Source organism: Microcaecilia unicolor, chromosome 4 (genome assembly GCF_901765095.1).
Source record: "Microcaecilia unicolor chromosome 4, aMicUni1.1, whole genome shotgun sequence".
NCBI lineage: Eukaryota > Metazoa > Chordata > Amphibia > Gymnophiona > Siphonopidae > Microcaecilia > Microcaecilia unicolor.
In genome coordinates, this window is record NC_044034.1 from 292281989 (window position 1) to 292301656 (window position 19668).

Genomic DNA, 19668 nt, shown 5'->3' on the forward strand with positions numbered 1-19668 from the left:
GTGATGATCCTTGAGATGACCTTAGAGGTCTCAAAGGTTTGTAGAGGGCTAACTTATTCTTTAAGTACTCTGGGCCATATTGTCTGAGGACCTTGAAAACCAAACAGAGAGTTTTAAATTTAGCCCAGTATGGTAGATTTTGCAGGAAGGGTGTGATGTGGTCAAATTGCTTGCAGCCTTCTATCAGTCGTGCTATAGCATTCTGAATTAGTTGGAGCTGATGCAAGTTCTTTTTGAATTGACCAGTGTACAGGGCATTACAATAGTCTAGTAGTGATGTTATCATTGCATGGACCATTGTGGTCAGACTTGTCTTTTCATTATATGGAGAGAGATTTCATAGTTGCCATAAGGTGACAGAGACAATTTTTAAAGGTTGTTTGAATTTTCAGGATCAGAGTGAGTGATGAGTCCAGCAGTATCCCAAGATTCCTGACCAGTGATTTTAGGGGAAGTTCATACTTTCCAAAAGGTATTTTGAAATCAGGTGTTTGTCCACTTGTGTTAGGTACCCAAAGAATCTCTGTTTTGCCTGGGTTAGGCAGATTTTGTTGGTTTTTTTTGCCCATTCCTGAGTTGCAGTTAGACAAGCAGTCAGTTTATTCAAAGCTGTGGGTAGATCTGGTTCAATGGGCATGAGTAGTTGCACATTATCAGCATAGATATAGAATTTTGTGCCAATTGACCGAAGCAGCTCAGCCAGAGGCTTGAGGTAGATATTAAATAAAATGGGAGACTGTATGGATCCCTGTGGCACCCCACAGTTCAGTGCCTAAGGTAATCATATTCTGTTGTTGAAGAGAACTGATTGTTGTGTGTCTGAAATAGGATTTGAATCATGTAAATACTGTGCCACCGATACCTGTTTCTACCAGCCTAGTAAGTATGATATTATGATCCACAGTGTCGAAAGCTGCTGAGAAATCCAGCAGCACTAGTATCAAGGCAGATCACCCTGTCACGGTTTCTGTGCAGATCATCAAGAAGGCACACAAGAACTTTCTCTGTTCCTTACCCAAGTCTGAAACCAGATTTACATGGATCTAGCCAATTACTTTCATTTAGCCAGTCGTTGAGGTGAATGCAAACTGTCTCTTCTATAAGTTTTGCCAAGAAAGGAATGTTAGAGACTGGTCGGTAGTTTTCATGCTTGTCCTGGTCAAGGCAGTTCTTTTTCAGTAGGGGGCACACCACAGCTCTTTTTATTGTTTGTTGGCAACTGCCCTTCCACAAGAGATGAGTTAATTTTTGTGGCCCCTTCAAAGAAGCCTCTGCTTGCTTGCTTGCTCGCTGTACTATCTTTGCAAGGCAGGGGTCAAGAGGACAAGTTGTCAGCCTTAGCCCTTTCAGAATTTTTTCAAGTGCTTCCTCTGAGACCTAGTTGAATAAGGTCCAGATGGCTGTGCATGGTGGAGAACTGGGAGTGTTCTCCATATTACTTGGTGAGAATTTTGTTGGGACTGTCTGTAGGTCCTGATGGAGACCTTTAATTTTGTTGGCAAAGCATGTGGCAAAATCATTGCTGGTGAGTTGTGACTGGGAGGGCTGGTTCTGTTGTGGGGTTTGCAGAAGACTGTCTACTATTTTAAATAGTTTCTTGGTTGAATTTGCAGCTTGTTCAATGTGTTGAGAGAAATATTGTTTTTTGCCTGTTGTTAAGGCCTGGTGGTACATTGCCATGAGTTTCTTACAGTTCAGTCTGTCTTCATCTCGGTGAGATTTGTGCCATTTTCAAGTTGGCGTCCTTGACACTTAAGGACCCATAGTTCTGGAAAGAATCACGAGGAACGTTTGTGTGTAGAGCATAGGACATTCTTTAGAGGGGCCATTTTTCCAATTCCGTTACTAAGCGTACATTCCAGATATCAACCTGTTCTGACACTGTCATCATCTTTTCATCCACATGGGGGTAGGACAAGGTTTATAGGAAGTTATCAGCAGTCAGATTTTTCATGTCTCTAAATTCCTTCCAAACATTGGTTGGCCCATCTGATTTTGTTAGTCTTAGTAGAGAATGTGATTAGAAAATGATTTGTCCACGATAGGGTGTTATCTTGATGCCACCAGCCTTGTGTTCAAAGATGTCGACCCCTTTGCAGAACACCAAGTCTATCGTATGACCCTTTTCATGGGTTGGAGATTTGATCATCTGAGTGAATCCTAGAACTGCCATTGGAATCAAGGAAGGCAGCAGTGGTGGTGTCTGGAGTTTTAATGTGTAAGCTAAAGTCTCCCATGATCAGTAACCTAGGGTAACTCGGGGTTACCTCAGTCACCAGATTCAACAGTTCTTGCACAAATGATATGTTGTTGCAAGGTGCTCTGTAGACCACGAGTTCTGGTTTTAATTCATTGAGGGGGTCTTTTACTAAAGATTAACTCGAGTTATCTGCAGGAGGTCTCATAGGAATAAAGCTTGAGCTAATCTTTAGTAAAAGACCCCCTAAATGGGGAAAGGTGTCTTGTAGGTGCAGGTTTTTTTTTAATTGATTTGCCTATGAAAATGAGAACTGCACATCCATGGATGCAATAGGAAAAATTTAGGACTGGATCAGCCTATATCTTGGGGCATAATGCTAGGTTAATTTGAAGCCCTGGAGGTTTAACTAATTTTATGAGTTCCAATATGGGATTTTGGAAGACGTGGAGGAGCATAATCGAACGCATCTATGTCCGAGAACGGGTACGTGAAGGGGTGGGACAGACCGTATTTAAAAAAAAAAAATGGGCATCCATCTTCCGCTTCGAAAATACGGTTTGTACGGACCAAAATGCCATGGATTTAGTCGTTTCCGAGCTGGGCGTTTTTAGTTTCCATTATTGCTAAAAAAAAACAAATGCCCAGCTCGGAAACGTCCATTTGGTCGTGGGAGGGGCCAGGATTCGTAGTACACTCGCCCCCCTGACATGCCAGAACACCAATTGGACACCCTAGAGGTCAGTGCGGTGGATTTCAGACAACGCTCTCACATGCATAGGTCCCTTACCAAGGGTGCTGAGCCCCCAACCCCCCTCCCCCAAAACCTACTACCCACAAATGTACAATACTACCATAGCTCTTAGGGTTGAAGGGGGCACCTACATATGGGTACAGTGGGTTTTGGAGGCCTCCCATTTACCAGCAGAAGTATTACAGGTAGGGGGGATGGGCCTGGGTCCGCCTGCCTGAAGTGCACTGCGGTACCCACTAAAAGTGCTCCAGGGACCTGCATACATGCAGGCCTCTAGGACTTGGCACACCAGTTGACACCTGAAGACTAATGTCTCCGAAAACGTCCTTTATTGGAATAAGCACGTTTACTCACAGTTAACTGCAGATCAGAGGTTGTGCCCCACTGGCAAAGAGTCTCCCTGGTACTGAGATGAGCAGTAGGTCAGAGCTGGCATAATGGTGTACAATGCCCTCTTTCAGCAACATTCAAGGTAAGAACTAAGTTCTGTAACGTGGCTAACACATGAAAGGGATCTAAAACTGCCTTACAAAAATGGCCACTACCTCATGGACTACCGGAAACAAAACAGGGCACACTCTGACCCAGTAAGCAGAGGGAAAAGCACCATGGGAGTAGAGCCTACCAACTACCAACATCGTGAGCATGTAACACAAGCTAGTGGAATCACGGAGCCCAATACCCAGTGGCGTACCAAGGGGGGGGCGGTGGGGGCGGTCCGCCCCGGGTGTCGGCGGGTGGGGGGGTGCTCCGTCGTCTCCTGCTACCATCCTGCGTTTTTTTTTTTAATCCATGCAGCGACGCAGGCAGCGCCTCGTGTCTGCCCTGCAGTGTGTTGTCAAAAAAGAAAATCGCTTTGCCGGCGTCGGGCCTTCTCTCACTATGTCCCGCCCTCGAGGAAATAGGAAGTTACCTCAAAAGTGGGCGGGACATAGCGAGAGAAGGCCCGACGCCGGCAAAGCGATTTTCTTTTTTGACAGCACACTGCAGGGCAGACACGAGGCGCTGCCTGCGTCGCTGCATGGATTTAAAAAAAAAACGCAGGATGGTGGCAGGAGAAGAGGGCTCTGTCGCTCTCCATGGAGGGGGGGGGGGCTCAGATGGGAGAAGGAGGTGGGGGAGCTCAGAGGGGAGAAGGGAATTGGGGAGGGGTGAGGGGAGCTCAGAGGGGTCCGCAGAAGGGAGAAGGGAACTGGGGAGGGGTGGGGGAGCTCAGAGGGGTTCGCAGAGGGGAGAAGGAAACTGGGTAGGGGTGGGGGAGCTCAGAGGGGTTCACAGAGGGTTGAAGGGAACTGGGGAGGGGTGGGGGAGCTCAGGGGTTCGCAGAAGGGAGAAGGGAATTGGGGAGGGGTGGGGGGAACTCAGAGGGGTTCGCAGAAGGGAATTGGGGAGGGGTGGGGGAGCTCAGAGGGGTCCGCAGAAGGGAAAAGGGAACTGGGGAGGGGTGGGGGAGCTCAGAGGGGTTCGCAGAGGGGAGAAGGGAACTGGGGAGGGGTGGGGGAGCTCAGAGGGGTCCGCAGAAGGGAGAAGGGAACTGGGGAGGGGTGGGGGGGGGGAGCTCAGAGGGGTTCGCAGAGGGGAGAAGGGAACTGGGGAGGGGTGGGGGAGCTCAGAGGGGTCCGCAGAAGGGAGAAGGGAACTGGGGAGGGGTGGGGGAGCTCAGAGGGGTTCGCAGAGGGGAGAAGGGAACTGGGGAGGGGTGGGGGAGCTCAGAGGGGTTCGCAGAAGGTTGAAGGGAACTGGGGAGGGGTGGGGGAGCTCAGGGGTTTGCAGAAGGGAGAAGGGAATTGGGGAGGGGTGGGGGGAACTCGGGTTCGCAGAAGGGAGAAGGGAATTGGGGAGGGGTGGGGGGAGCTCAGAGGGGTTCACAGAAGGGAAAAGGGAACTGGGGAGGGGTGGGGGAGCTCAGAGGGGTTCGCAGAGGGGAGAAGGGAACTGGGGAGGGGTGGGGGAGCTCAGAGGGGTCCGCAGAAGGGAGAAGGGAACTGGGGAGGGGTGGGGTGGGGGAGCTCAGAGGGGTTCGCAGAGGGGAGAAGGGAACTGGGGAGGGGTGGGGGAGCTCAGAGGGGTCCGCAGAAGGGAGAAGGGAACTGGGGAGGGGTGGGGGAGCTCAGAGGGGTTCGCAGAGGGGAGAAGGGAACTGGGGAGGGGTGGGGGAGCTCAGAGGGGTTCACAGAAGGTTGAAGGGAACTGGGGAGGGGTGGGGGAGCTCAGGGGTTCGCAGAAGGGAGAAGGGAATTGGGGAGGGGTGGGGGGAACTCGGGTTCGCAGAAGGGAGAAGGGAATTGGGGAGGGGTGGGGGAGCTCAGAGGGGTTCACAGAAGGGAGAAGGGAACTGGGGAGGGGTGGGGGAGCTCAGAGGGGTTCGCAGAGGGGACAAGGGAGCTCAGAGGGGTTCTCAGAGGGGAGAAGGGAACTGGGGAGAAGGGAACTGGGGAGGGGTGGGGGAGCTCAGAGGGGTGCTCAGAGGGGAGAAGGGGATTGGGGAGGGGTGGGGGAGGGGTGGGGGTGCTCAGAGGGGAGAAGGGGTCTGAAGCTGGAACTGGGGTCCGACAAGGGGGCAGGAGGGAGAATGGGTCCATGCCTGGGGCAGGTGGGAGAATGGGTCTGGGGCTGAAAAGGGGGGTTGCAAAGCATGTGGTGGATGAAGGGGGCTGGAACTGGGGGCTGAAAAGGAGGGTATTTGGGATAAGGGGGCTAGTGCTAGAACTGTGGGCTGAAACGGGGCAGGGGCTGAAACTGTGGGCTTTAAAGGGGACAGGGAGAACTGGCTGGGGCTGAAGCTCAGGACTGGTGAGAGAAAAGGGCTGGGGTTGAAACTAGGGGATGAAAAGGGGACAGGGAGAAGTGGCTGGGGGCTGAAGCTCAGGACTGATGGGAGAAAAGGGCTGGGGACTGGTGGGATAGTGGGGCTGAAAAGGGGGGCCGGTGGGAGATGTGGGCTGGGGCTGGAACTAGGGGCAGGTGGAACTGGGGGCTGAAAAGGGGGGGGCAGAGAGAGAGGGGACAACAGACCCTGGAAGGAAGTGGGGAGCATGAGGGAGGGCAGACCCTGGATGGATGGGAGAGGGAGGGCAGATGGATTGAAGGGGCAGAGAGAAAGGTCAGATGGTGGGTGGAAGGGGGAGAGAGAAAGAAGGCAGACTGGGGCAAATGGTAGATGGAAGGGAGAGAGAGGGCAGACAGTGGATGGAAGGGGCAGAGAGAGAGAGGGCAGACAGTGGATGGAAGGGACATTAGAGAGGGCAGACACTGGATGGCAGAGAGAGAGCAAAGACAGATCCTGGATGGAAGGAAGACAGTGAAAAGAAGATGAAAGCAGAAACCAGAGACAACAAACTGTAAATATATATTTTTATTATTTTGCTTTAGGATATAGTATTGTAGCTGTGTTGTTTATAAATAGAACATGTAAATAAGGTAATCTTTTTATTGGACTAATTTTAATACATTTTGACTTAACTTTCAGAGAACAAAACCCCCTTCCTCAGGTCAGGATAAGATACTGTAACAGCACTATACTGTACTGACCTGAGGAAGGAGATTTTGGCCTCTGGAAGCTAAATGTATTAGTCCAGTAAAATGGTATTATTTTATTTTCTGTATTTGTTTTATTTCTATTTGTTAATTTGTAAAGTGGTGATTGGTATTTGTTAGTTTTTCAAATTTACATCTGCTGTCTTTATATTTTGCACAGTACTAGAGGACATTTTCTGTTTCTGTGGTGTTGCATTGTATACAGAGTCTGGCATCGGGGGTTCAGTTTAATTTTTGTCTAAATAGAAAGTTTATGATTACTTATCCTATAGTGGATTAGGGTGTATCTGTGTTTGTGAAAAAGACATGGCTTTCAGTTGGCATTGACTGTGCAGGATCTACGATCTGTACTGTTCTGTCTGGTTTCGTTTTACAATAGGTGAATTGATGTTCTAGTGCTCACTGTAGTGTTTAAGATGCTTTCCTTTTCCTTGTGTGACTCGTAGAAATGACTGCTTATGGTATGGTAGAATTGCTCTATAGGTCCTGAGTGTTTTGTATTCTCGGTATGCCTAGTACTGGATTGGGGGGGGGGGGTGTTAAAAAATGACCGGCCCCGGGTGTCAACTACCCTAGGTACGCCACTGCCAATACCCTACACCCACCACAATGCATTGCTGATGTGACTCTGCAGTGCCCTTAACAGAAAAGGTGTCACACTCACCCGAGACCCACATCAGAACCAGGGAAAGGCTGTCAGAAGATAGAACACATTCTGCTGTCATGGAGGTGGGTACGGCATTTGAGGCTGGCATACAGGCTGGGAAAAAAAGTTTGTAAAGTGGGCTTTTTTTGGTGAGAGGGGGTTAGTGACCACTGGGGGAGTCAGGTGAGGTGATCCCTGATTCCCTCTGGTGGTGATCTGGTCAGTTGAGGCACTTTTTTGGGACTTGGACCTGAGAAAAAAGGGTCCAAATAAAGCGGACCAAATTCTCGTTAAAAACGCCCTTCTTGTTTTGATTATCAGCTAAAGATGCCCATCTCTCCTCGGCCGATAACCATGCCCCAGTCCCGCCTTCGCCACACCTCCAACACGCCCCCATCAACTTTATTCGTTCCTGCGACGGAGTGCAGTTGAAGACGACCAAATCGGCTTTCGATTATACCGATTTGTTCGCCCACGGGAGAAAGATGGCCATCTCCCAATTTGGGTCGAAATATGGGCGTCTTTCTCTTTCGAAAATAAGCTGGATAGTAATAAAACCTAAGTTATTCCAGAAATAATAAGAATTCTGAAGAACAGCTCATTCTAGCCTCTTACACTCATTTTGGAGAAAGCAAAGCACCTTGAAATGGTGCTTACCTGCATGTCCAGTTTTTCACTCTTACAATTTGCTTCTGGATATGATGGATAATGAGGCTCTTAAGCTTAAACAGTTTTTTGTGAACATCACTTGTATTTTGCATATTTGCAAAAGTGTTCAGTATGGACCTCTCAGCTATGAAAGTGGGGGAATTAGCACGCCCTGCAGCTTGAGCCCACATTTCTTTAAAAAGAAGAAGGAGAAGTATTTGTGAAGATAGTGGTATTGCTCTGGGTTTGCTTTCACCCAGGGGAGTAGCCAGACTTCGGCAGGAGGTGGGTCCAGAACTCAAGGTGAGAGAGCACTTTTTAGTCCCCCCCCCCCCGGCGCCGCCAACCCCCCTGCCACTTTTGACCCCCCCCCTTGGCGCTGCCGCCTCTCCACGTCCCTTTAGACCCTACTCCCCCCGCCGCAAACTTTCCCCCGCCACCGCCAGGTACCTTTGCTAGCGGGGGTCCCCAACCCTGCCAGCTGAAGTCCCCTTCAGTGCCGGTCTCCGAGTCTGGCGCGTTCGCTGATCTGGATTCTGTTTCTGTGAGTCCTGACATCCTGCACGGAACGTGCAGGATGTCAGAACTCACTGAAACAGAATCCAGATCAGCAACGCACTGGAGACTGGCGCTGAAGAGGACTTAGACTGGCAGGGGGTTGGGGACCCCCGCCAGCAAAGGTACCTGGCGGTGGCGGGGGAGAGTTTGCGGCGGGGGAGTGGGGTCTAAAGGGACGTGCAGGATGTCAGGACTCACAGAAACAGAATCCAGATCAGCAACGCGCTGGAGACTGGCGCTGAAGAGGACTTAGACTGGCGGGGGTTGGGGACCCCCGCCAGCAAAGGTACCTGACGGCGGCGGTGGGTGAGGGTTGGCGGCGGCGGGAGGGGGGGTTGAATGTGGCGGGGAGGGTTGGCGGCGGGGAGGGTGAAACAGGGGGGCCAGTTCTAAATCTGTGGGGCCCCACCTAGCTATGCCCCTGCTTTCACCAAAGGGGCCCTTTTACAAACCGGCAGTATGGCTACCACACATGTAGCATGTGCCAGATTGACAATACTGCCCAATTAGCGTGCCCACCCAGTGGTAATTTTGAAGTTGGCAAGTGCTGTTTCCCACAGTAGAAAATTTTTTCTGTTTTCTACCGCAGGGGGTGTTCCCAGTGATAATCGGCAGCGCGGCCACATTGGCGCTCACTGCATGAGTACCACACGTGTAGCATGTGAGTTCTTACTGCTAGGTCAATGGGTAGTGGTAAAGGCTCAGGCAGTAAATAGCCATGTGCTACTTTTAATTTTAGTGCTTGGCCATTTACTGCCCCCATTAAAAAAGCCTTCTTTTCCCATCTGTGGCAAAAAATGGCCCAGTGCTCACCAAAAACATGCGCCCACACTACCGCAGGCCACTTTTTACCACGGTTTAGTTAAAGGACCCCAAATTGTTCCCATAATATTCTATGGCACAACATTTCATGAAAGCAGACAGTTGTAAATTTTCTACATAGGTGAAACTCAAAGTTTTCATCATAGGTTTGCTTTTGCTGTGAATATTATTAACATCATCATTGTATTTTTGTTATTTATAAAGGGCAAAGAGATCTGGATTTAGCTCAATTCTTTCTTAATAATTCACAGTGAATTAGATTCAGGTATAATTGGTATTTTCCTGTCCCTTGAGGGACAAGAAAATAATTAACAACTGATACAGCATAAGAAAGCAATTTAAAATTAACAACTTAACAATAATAACAGAGAAATTAGAAACAGAAATTAAAGAAATTCATAAGATTCTGTCTCTGAGTACAGCTATACATTACAGTAGGAATAACATTTGGGGAGAACAGAGGGGAAAAAAAAAACAGTTGATGAGAGATCGTAACTATATTCTTTCACAAAGCTCCAGCATCCAAGATCAGCCCAATGTTTCAACTGTTGCACTGCCTCTTTCTAGGCAAAAGCCCTGGGATCATTTCCCAGATGTGACTGTTGCTCTTTGTGCCAGTCTGGGGCTAGAGGTTACTTCAACAGTGTTCAAAGTCTCACACTGACCTCCCCCTCTGGCCGGGCTGGCCAAGGCTACGCTCCTGCTTGCTCCAAGAAGGATCTACTGTCTACACCTAGTTAATACAGCAGACTAAAAATGACATAAATAAATAAATAAATAAGTATAGCTCTCATCCACAGAACTGTCACTGCAAAACTGGGTTAAGTGGGAGGGGGTTTAACAATGGGAGCACCTCCTCCCCCTCGGAAAGGGGTAAATAAAGATTTAGGTTGCTACCACCCCAGTTGGGGCTGTTTCAGTCGAACTGAAAACTCAAAGAAACAGAACAAAGCTGTTGGAACAAGAGAAAAAACATGAACAAAATCATAAAAGCCATAGAAGATTCCCAAGTACAAACTTATTTCAGGTAAATGTAATGACATCAAAATATTCATCATCTCACCTTGGCTCCTTCTTCCCATTTTGACAAGGGTACGAAAGTAGGTAGGGGCAAGGAGCAAAAAAGCTGACTCCTTCATTTGGTCCAAATTGGTCTTACTGAAATTCTGGGGTGACCTTTAGCAAGAATTCCATATGAAATGAGCCTAGTGTTAAGAGATATGTATAATATGTTTTGCTGTGGTGGAACAATTTCTCACACTCTAAAACTGGCTACTTTCCTTGCAATGGAAGTTAATGGGAACTATTTTGGCAAAAGCAAAATTGCCCCTTTTTGCTGCATTCATAAAACTTCCCTTTTGAATATTTTTTCCCAAAATTTTTATTTTGAATCCAAGTACGAATATAAAACAGAAAAATTAGTTCCGCAATCTTTTCTCAACTGTAAGACAATGAGGCCATGAAACTGGGCTTTCCACCTTTCAACTTGAATTTCTTCCATTTAAGTCAATGGCAAAGGGTTTTTGAAAGTACTGAGAATTTTATGTGATATTACAAAACTATTTACAAAATGCATATTTTACTTTTCGCTTCATCATTAGCCAAAAATGTTGCTTGGGATGCCATCTGAAGAATATCCCCTTCCCTCTCATTCTCAATGTACCCTCTCCCCTTTTCAATTATTATTTATTGCCATTTTTTTAGACATTGTGTTTTCTAATTTCATCTACATTTTTTTTACTTTTGTTTTTTTCCCTTTGCCTCCCCTCATTCCTCTTCCCTGTAACAGACCCCCATTCATCTTTCAGTGTTAAGCAGGAAACATCAGATGGCTCCAGCTCTAGTCCCACCCCTTCCTCTATATCTAGCCCTGCCTTCTTGGACCTTCAGCCAATCAGCACAGGAGTCCCTGTAAGCAGCTCTGTCCCATCAACGTTCAATGCCTTTTCCCATGCTGCTTCAGTTTATGGTCAGTTCACAAGCCAGGCTATCATTCCAGGTATGGATACCGTGTCCATTTAAGTGCTATTACATTATGGGATTGGGAGAGGAAACGAAATTAACAGTTTGGCAGGGAATGCTGAATATGTATTGCTTTTGGTTAAGGGAATCAATTTAACATCTTTGGAAACTGGAGTCTTGACATTTACATCAAGAACAGGGAGACATGGGCAGCAGTCCAAGTTTACCCGTGCAGGGGCGTAGCCAGACACCCAATTTTGGATGGGCCTGGGCCTAAGATGGGTGGGCAGAAGAACCCCATCCCATCCCACAGGTGATTTGGTCTGTCCTTCTCTCGCCTGCATGCCATATGGTCTCTCAAATATCCCCCCTCTCCTGCACACCTTTTAAATAGCAGATTTTCACCAGCAGTAAGCAGCAACTAATACACAGTACTCATGTTGGCCCCACATCCTTCCCACTGATGCAGCTTCCTGTTTCTGCATAGGCGGGAATACGTCAGAGGGGAAGGCTTTGGGGCCGGTGTGAGCAGTATGCATCAGTTGCTGCTTCCTGCAGGCGAAGATCTGCTATTTATAAGGTATGCAGGAGGGACAGTTGTTGGGAGTTTTCAGCTTGGGAATCTCTACCAGCCACATCATAGGTGTGCTGCTACTGGTGAGCCTGAGCTCAAGGTGGGTGGGCCTGGGCCCACTCAAGCCCACCCTTGGCTATGCCACTGCACCCATTTAGTCTTGCTGTTATAAATCATACTTTCTCTGTTTGGCGCATATCCCCTGACAATCTTTGGTAACAATGAGATGCAAGTTTGGTATCCATGCTTATTCAGTTCTTGGGCTTCCTTCGAAGTTAACCATCAATATTTATGATAGCAGTGTTTTTCAGTAACTGGCTTTGTATCCAGCAGGCGCCAGCCTGAAATCACAGTCTGCGTAAAACAGTAGAATCATTTGGTCACTATTAATCCAGGCAAGACTTGATCTCTTGAGCGACATAGGCATGACAAACTTTTGTGTCCTCCTGCCAGTCCATTAAGATGTCCCATGCACCATACCTTTCCAACTTCAGACAGTATGGGGTTGATTTCTTCAGTTATGCATAAGTCAGGCTAAACTGCCCTCAGAGAGTCAATATAGACCAGAAAAGAATCAACAAATACTGAATCTATTCCAGTGCAACATTTGTGTAAGAGGAGTAGGGTACAGGGAGGATACCAGGTGGGACAACTCAAGAGATTGAATTTGCAGACTTCTGTGTGCAATACGGAAAGCAGAAAGTTGTAAATCAACGTGAGAGCCAATGAGAATGTCATTGTCATTTCAGATGTATGCACTGGTTCACCCATTACCAATGCTAGCAGCTAATGGGATCCATACGAACTAACCCCCTGTATATATAGCTATTTAACTGGCCAGGACCAGTTAAATATCATATCGACACCTAACCGCTAATATTCAGCAGTAGATAACTAGTTATCTCCACTGGATATTGTTGGTTAGCGCCTAGCGCATAACCAGCTATATTGCGCAACTTATCTGGTTAGGCATTGATGTTCAGCGCCTAACTGGATAAATTTAATCATCCTATCTTTAACTGCTAAAAGGTTAACCGGTTAGTGCTGAATATTGGCATAGCCGGTTAACATTTTAGCGATTAAAAGAACCCTGTATATGCAGTGCCAGTCACTGGAAATAGCCTGGCGTTTAATGCCAGCAGCGGACAGCAAAAGCACTGCCGGCTGAATATTGGGGGTAACTTTTCAAAATGTTTGGGGGTGTGCTAAAATCAACACAAATTACTCCTCCCTGCTTAATATGAGAGGTTGTGAAGCACCAACTGTATGTGCAGAGCTGATACCCATGGTAGGCCTTGGAGATATTAATGCTTCTACTCTCATCTCTCAATCCTATGTACACACTCTGGCATTTTATGGCCTTTCTGATAACTAAGGACCCCTAAGAAGTGCCCAACCGAGCTCTTCAGTCATGTTAATTGACCTCAGACTGTTAATAGAGATCTTGCTGAAATGTTGCCAGTTATCTTTTAGATCAATTCTCTGGTGTTGAAAATCACAAGAGACTCCAGAAAAATGAAAAATGTTGTTGAGGCTGTAAAATGCCAGATACTGCAGCAAAGTATAGAACTCTGAGCTAGAAAAGTTAAGAGACTACAGAAATCCAGTTGCTGAGAATGCTCTGGTGGAAGTGAGATGTGTAGGTTAGAAAGACTGGAATTGGTTCATCAGTCAGTTTTGGTCTAGCTGTGTCTACTGACTCAGTAGCACTTCACAACCCAGAATGCTCCAGGATTTGCAGCAGAAAAAACATCTAACCACCCCTTCCTCCACCTGTTTGTCCTGTTGTGGTTACTTGTTGGCACTTCCTAATGTAGAATTAGAAACAGCTCTGCAACTCCCCTTCCACATTGGGACTGGACAGAGAGGCTCATTTGGGACATACTGGACCATTATGCAACCCAGAGTCTCCCTATGGCAGTGTAAAAGTCTTCAGTATCCTTAGTGCTAGGTACACTCTTTTGTGACTTTGGAATAAAGATAAATCTGCACATGATTGTATTGTTCTCAAATTAAAAGTTCTGAGTAAGCAATGTGCTGAATAGTGATAAACTGACAAAAACACATTTTCTTCTGGTAATACTTGTAAATTAAGGGCCTAATATTCAGAAATGCTGAGCTCCTAAATTTATGCTCCTAAGTTAACCTCCTAAATTTGTGCCCTATTTTCAAATTTGGGAGCATAACTGTTCATCTGAAAATGTATCTTAATTTAGGAGCTTAAAATTTATGCTCGTAAATTTAGGCTGGCCATTTGTTGGTCTAGATTTATCAGCCTAGTGCTGAAAGTCAATGGTAAGCTCCTAACTTCTTTTCCCCACCCTAAATCCACCCCTGTTTCCATCTACTTTTTATGCTCCTAAATTTAAAAGTTTACAGGTCGATATTCAATGCGACTTAACCGTCCAGAAATAGCTTCTGGCTGGTTAAATCTCCTGTTCGGGGCAAACCACTAATTTTCATGGACACTTAACAAGTTTGTGCTGCTGAAAATAACCAGTTAGTGCTGAACTGCAAACCAGCTATTTTGGGGTGGAGTTGGCACTTGACCATTTAAGTGCCGATATTCAGCACTTAACCAGGTTTACCTTATCAATGGGACCGCAAAAAAGTCAGTCCTATCTTTATGTGGTAACCCATAGCCAGATAAGTGCTGAATATCGGACTTTACTGGCTATGCATTAGCCGGGTCCACAAAATCAGATATTCAACGCCAAAGCCCGGACAGGGCCTGGCATTGAATTTCGGTGAATAACACTACTGGCTGATTATCGAGCCCTTAGTGAATAATGAGTATAAATTTATGCACTCAGACCTAGTATATTTTCAAAGAAGTTGATATATGTGCATAACTCTCAAAGTTAAGAGCATAAATCCTTTGAATATCAGCTCCTAAATGTATTCAAAACTCTAGGCATCCTTTCAGGTTATGCCAAAGGGGTCTCCTTGATGCTATTGTACTCCCCCATATATTTGATTCTTGCTCCTTTCCTAGTGGTTAGGGTGGTGGACTTTGGTCCTGGGGAACTGAGGAACTGAGTTTGATTCCCACTTCAGGCACAGGCAGCTCCTTGTGACTCTGGGCAAGTCACTTAACCCTCCATTGCCCCAGGTACAAATAAGTACCTGTATACAATATGTAAGCCGCATTGAGCCTGCCATGAGTGGGAAAGCGCGGGGTACAAATGTAACAAAATGATCAGAGTTAAACGCTATGCTTCAGAAAAATGACCTTCAATCCACAGACTTCCACTTTACTGTCTTAGGAGGACATAACATTGGGGGGGGGGGGGGGGGGGGGGGGGGACTTCTGCTGTCTATCTTTTCCAGTGCATTTTTTCTAGCGAAAAAGGTGCTGGTACTCAAATGCCGGACCACCCTTCATGGGTGGGGTGATAACTGAGGGACCTACCCCACAATAGTCAGGCCCCCTACAACCAGTTACAGAATCTATGACAAATGCAGAACTGTTGTGTAGAGTCTGAGCTCTTTTATTAAAACTTGGGGACCATGGGTCGATTTTAGCAGACAATGGAAAAGGTGCTGGTACTCAGTACCTCCAAGTACCCCCTCAAAAAAGCCCTGATCTTTTCACTCATTAGAAATCTTCTTTGAAAAAACATCAGTGCCACCAGCAATCCAAATGCCCTAAATGAAATTTATGGTTCAGCTTTTGTTTGAACAGATGTGGCAGGAAAAGGATCCAGTGCAGGTTCCTGAAGAAGGCAGCAAAGCAAGGTCTCAATCTCAATCGCAATCTTAGTATTTATAAAATGCCTAATCCCACAAACCGGTTCAAAGCAGCTAACAAAAATAAGAGATCGAAGATCAAAATATAATCGAATAACCAGAGGAAACTGGAATTTATCATTGGAAGGCATGGAGGGGCATAATTGAACGAAAACGTCTATCTGCATGGGCGTTTATCTCCGAGAAAGGGTCTGTGAAGGGGCGGACCGAACCGTATTTTAGAAAAAAATAGATGTCCATGTTTTATTCGACAATTTGTGAGCTGGGCGTTTTTGTTTTTCAGTGATAATGGAAAATGAAAGCGCCCAGCTCAAAAACGAATAAATCCAAGGCATTTGTTCGTGGGAGGGGCCAGGATTCGTAGTGCACTGGTCCCCCTCACATGCCAGGACACCAACCGGGCACCCTAGGGGGCACTTTTACAAAAACAAAAAAAAAGGTAAAAGAGCTCCCAGGTGCATAGCACCCTTCCCTTGTGTGTTGAGCCCCCCAAATCCCCCTCAAAACCCACTGCCCACAAGTCTACACCATTACTATAGCCCTAAGGGGTGAAGGGGGGGGGGCACCTACATGTGGGTACAGTGGGTTTGGGGGGGTTGGACGACTAAGCATTAAGCAGCACAATTGTAACAGGTAGGGGGGGGTGGGCCTGGGTCCACCTGCCTGAAGTCCACTGCACCCCCTAACAACTGCTCCAGGGACCTGCATACTGCTGCCAGGGAGGTGGGTATGACCTTTGAGGGTGAAAATAAAAAGTTGTGAAACATCATTTTTTGTGGTGGGAGGGGGTTAGTGACCACTGGGGGAGTCAGGGGAGGTCATCCCCGATTCCCTCTGGGGGTAATCTGGTCATTTAGAGCACTTTTTGGGGCCTTATTTGTGGAAAAAACAGGGTCCAGGAAAAGTGCCCTAAATTCTAGCTACAAACGCATACTTTTTTTCCATTATCGGCGAAAGGCGTCCATCTCTCCTCGGCCGATAACCACGCCCCAGTTCCACCTTCGCCACACCTCCAACATGCCCCCGTCAACTTTATACGCTTCCGCGATGGAGTGCAGTTGAAAACGTCCAAAATCGGCTTTCCATTATACCGATTTATTTGTTTTTGTGAGATAAACGTCTATCTCCCGATTTGGGTCGAAATCTAGGCGTTTTTCTCTTTCAATTATAAGGTGGAAAGTTTCCTACAGAGTCCTCATATATGTTTCTTGGGCATCATACCAGATAAATGTCTTTCAGTGTTATTTCACGATCAATTTCTATCTGAACTGCCATATATGGAGTGGATTGTAGTGTATTTGATTGACAATAGATTTGGATTTGATCATTTGCATTTTAATTTAATGTTGATACATATACATAGCATGTTAAAACAAGGAGACTTATGATGATGCTCAAGCAAAGAAAATGATTTACTGCTTTAGCAGTTGTGTCATTTGCATCTATGCTCATTGTAGCCCAGAGGTTCTTAACTCAGTTCTCAGGATACATCCATCCAGTCAAGTTTTCAGGATACCTACAATACAAATGTGTCTTATGCATGGAGTGGAGGAGTAGCCTACTGGTTAGTGCAATCTAGGCATTTGATCCTGGGGACTTGGGATCAATTCCCACTGCAACTCCTTGTGACTCTGGGCAAGTCACTTAACCCTCTGTTGCCCTAGGTATACTATCCAGCTTATTTTCGAAAGAGAAGACCGGCCATCTTCTGACACAAATCGGGAGATGGCCGGCCATCTCTCAAGGCCGGCGAAATCAGCATAATCAAAAGCCGATTTTGGCTGGCCTCAACTGCAGTTCATTGCGGAGCCGGCCAAACTTCTAGGGGACGTGTCGGCAGGGTACAGAAGGCGGGATGGGGGCATGGTACGAGATGGCCGGCTTCGCCCGATAATGGGAAAAAGAAAGCCGGCCCTGACGAGCATTTGGTCAACTTTACTTGGTCCCTTTTTTTTCAGGTCCAAGTCCCAAAAAAGTGCCTGAACTGACCAGATGACCATTGGGGGGAATCGGGATGACCTCCCCTGACTCCCCCAGTGGTCACTAACCCCCTCCCACCCTCAAAAAACCAACTTTAAAAACTTTTTTTGCCAGCCTCTATTCCATCAAATGTCATACCCAGCTCCCTGACAGCAGTATACTGGTCCCTGGAGCAGTTTTTAGTGGGTGCAGTGCACTTCAGGCAGGTGGACCCAGGCCCATCCCCCCTACCTGTTACACTTGTGGTGGTAAATGGGAGCCCTCCAAACTCCCCCAAAACCCACTGTACCCACATGTAGGTGCCCTTCTTCACCCATAAGGGCTATGCTAATGGTGTAGAGTTGTGGGGAGTGGGTTTGGGGGGGATTTGGGGGGCTCAGCACCCAAGGTAAGGGAGCTATGCACCTGGGAGCTATTTTACATTTTTTTTTTTTTTTTTTAGAAGTGCCCCCTAGGGTGCCCGGTTGGTGGCCTGGCATGTCAGGGGGACCAGTGCACTACAAATGCTGGCTCCTCCCATGACCAAATGCCTTGGATTTGGCCGAGTTTGAGATGGGCATCCTCGGTTTCCATTATCGGCAAAAACTGAGGCCGCCCATCTCAAACCCAGCCATCTCTGACATTTGGCCGGTTCTAACCATATTATCGAAAATATGGTTGGCCCCGCCCCTTCGCAGCGCCATCCTCGGAGATGGGCGCCCTTAGAGATGGCCAGCCCCATTCGAAAATGCCCCTCTATGTAAACCACCTTGAATGCAGTTGCAAAAAACCATCAAAGACTGTATATCAAGTCCTATTCCCTTTATTGTGGACATCTTGAAAAACTAACTGGCTGGGTGTGTCCCACAGACTGGGTTGAGAACCCCTGCTTTAGCCACGTATACTAGTAGCGGCATTGTTTCTGATGTATAAAATTATTATAAATGTGAAAAATTTAGAAATAACAAATAATAAAAAATGGAAACTATAACAATGATGAATTTCATGTAGTGCATTTGGAGTGTTGATGGTACCAACTTTTTTTCAGAGATTTTTAGTGAGTGACATTATTATAGCTCTTTGAGACATTTGGGGTATTTGTAGCATGAGTCTATTTTTTGAAGCAGAATGTCCACAGCTGCAGACCTCTGGGGCTCATTCGTTACTAAGTGTCCTTCCAGTTTCTTCAGATCACACTGGTGAGAAGAATACCTCCCTTTAGAGCAGGGGTTCTCAATCCAGTCCTTGGGACACATCCAGCCAGTCAGACTTTCAGGATATGTGCACTGAATACACATGAGATAAGTTTGTGTGCACTACCTTCATTGTATGCATATTCATTGTGGGTATCCTGAAAACCTGACTGACTAGGTGTGTTCTGAGGACTAGGTTGACAACCTCTGCCTTAGACCAAGGAGTGTTTGAAAAATATTACACACTTCCTATGATATTAGATAAACTCAAAATAATACAGGGAGTGTAAACTTTTGTAAATCTATAAATGCCAGATTGTTTGCACAATTAGTTTGCGGGCGCTTTCCACCTTATAATGACAATTAAACAATTAAACAAATGGACTTCCGGTGACGTCAACAACCTCGATGGCAGCCTGAGCTCGAAGCTCCCGGACCCGTTAAAATAGCTATCATAGCGACACAGACTAAGTAATAAGACAGCGATTACAAGTTAAACAACTTTTGGCAACCTGTCTACGCTAAGATGTCGCAGAAATCAAAACTATTGGATCCCAAAAGCGGTGCGAGGAGCAGTCAAAGGGTGAGCAAGACAGCCGGGCGCCATACTTCTCCGCAACACGAGGATGTTTCGGACTCTGAATCGATGAGATCTGAAGACGAAGTGGGCAATGTCTGAGAATCGCAGTTCACCAAGATACTTAAAGATCTCCGAAAAGACCTGGCTCATATGAAATCAGAAATTGTAGAAAGTATAGACAATTTGAGAGGCGAGATTAAAGATGTTGGGGCCCGGCTGGAAGAGCTTGAGGGCCGAGTTGAAGAGCAGGACGAACTGTTGGTGCAAGTAAAACAGCGGGAAGATGGATTTTTTACCCAGTTAGAGGAATTACAATACAAGATTGACGATATCGAAAATCGGGGACGACGAAATAACTTGCGCTTCTGGGGAATTCCGGAGGTGGGTGAGCAAGAAGATATACCGAAAATAATAAAAGAACTGTGCACACAATTAATGGAGGGGACCCCAGAAGCAGCACTCCCTGAAATCGAGAGGGCCCACAGGGC

The 19668-nt window shown here is 46.7% G+C and overlaps 1 protein-coding gene across 8 annotated transcripts in view; it reads left to right on the top strand.

Moving 5' to 3' along the window:
- The window catches only part of PAX8 (paired box 8), a 144163-nt gene that overhangs the window by 78023 nt on the left and 46472 nt on the right, over positions 1-19668 (top strand). For 5 of the 8 annotated variants that reach the window (XM_030201694.1, XM_030201696.1, XM_030201695.1 and 2 more), the window contains one exon: positions 10952-11161. The exons of the other annotated variants lie outside the window; for them this stretch is intronic. In XM_030201694.1, coding sequence (XP_030057554.1) covers positions 10952-11161 — 210 coding nt within the window. The remainder of the gene's footprint in view (positions 1-10951; positions 11162-19668) is intronic. 8 annotated transcript variants of the gene reach the window in all.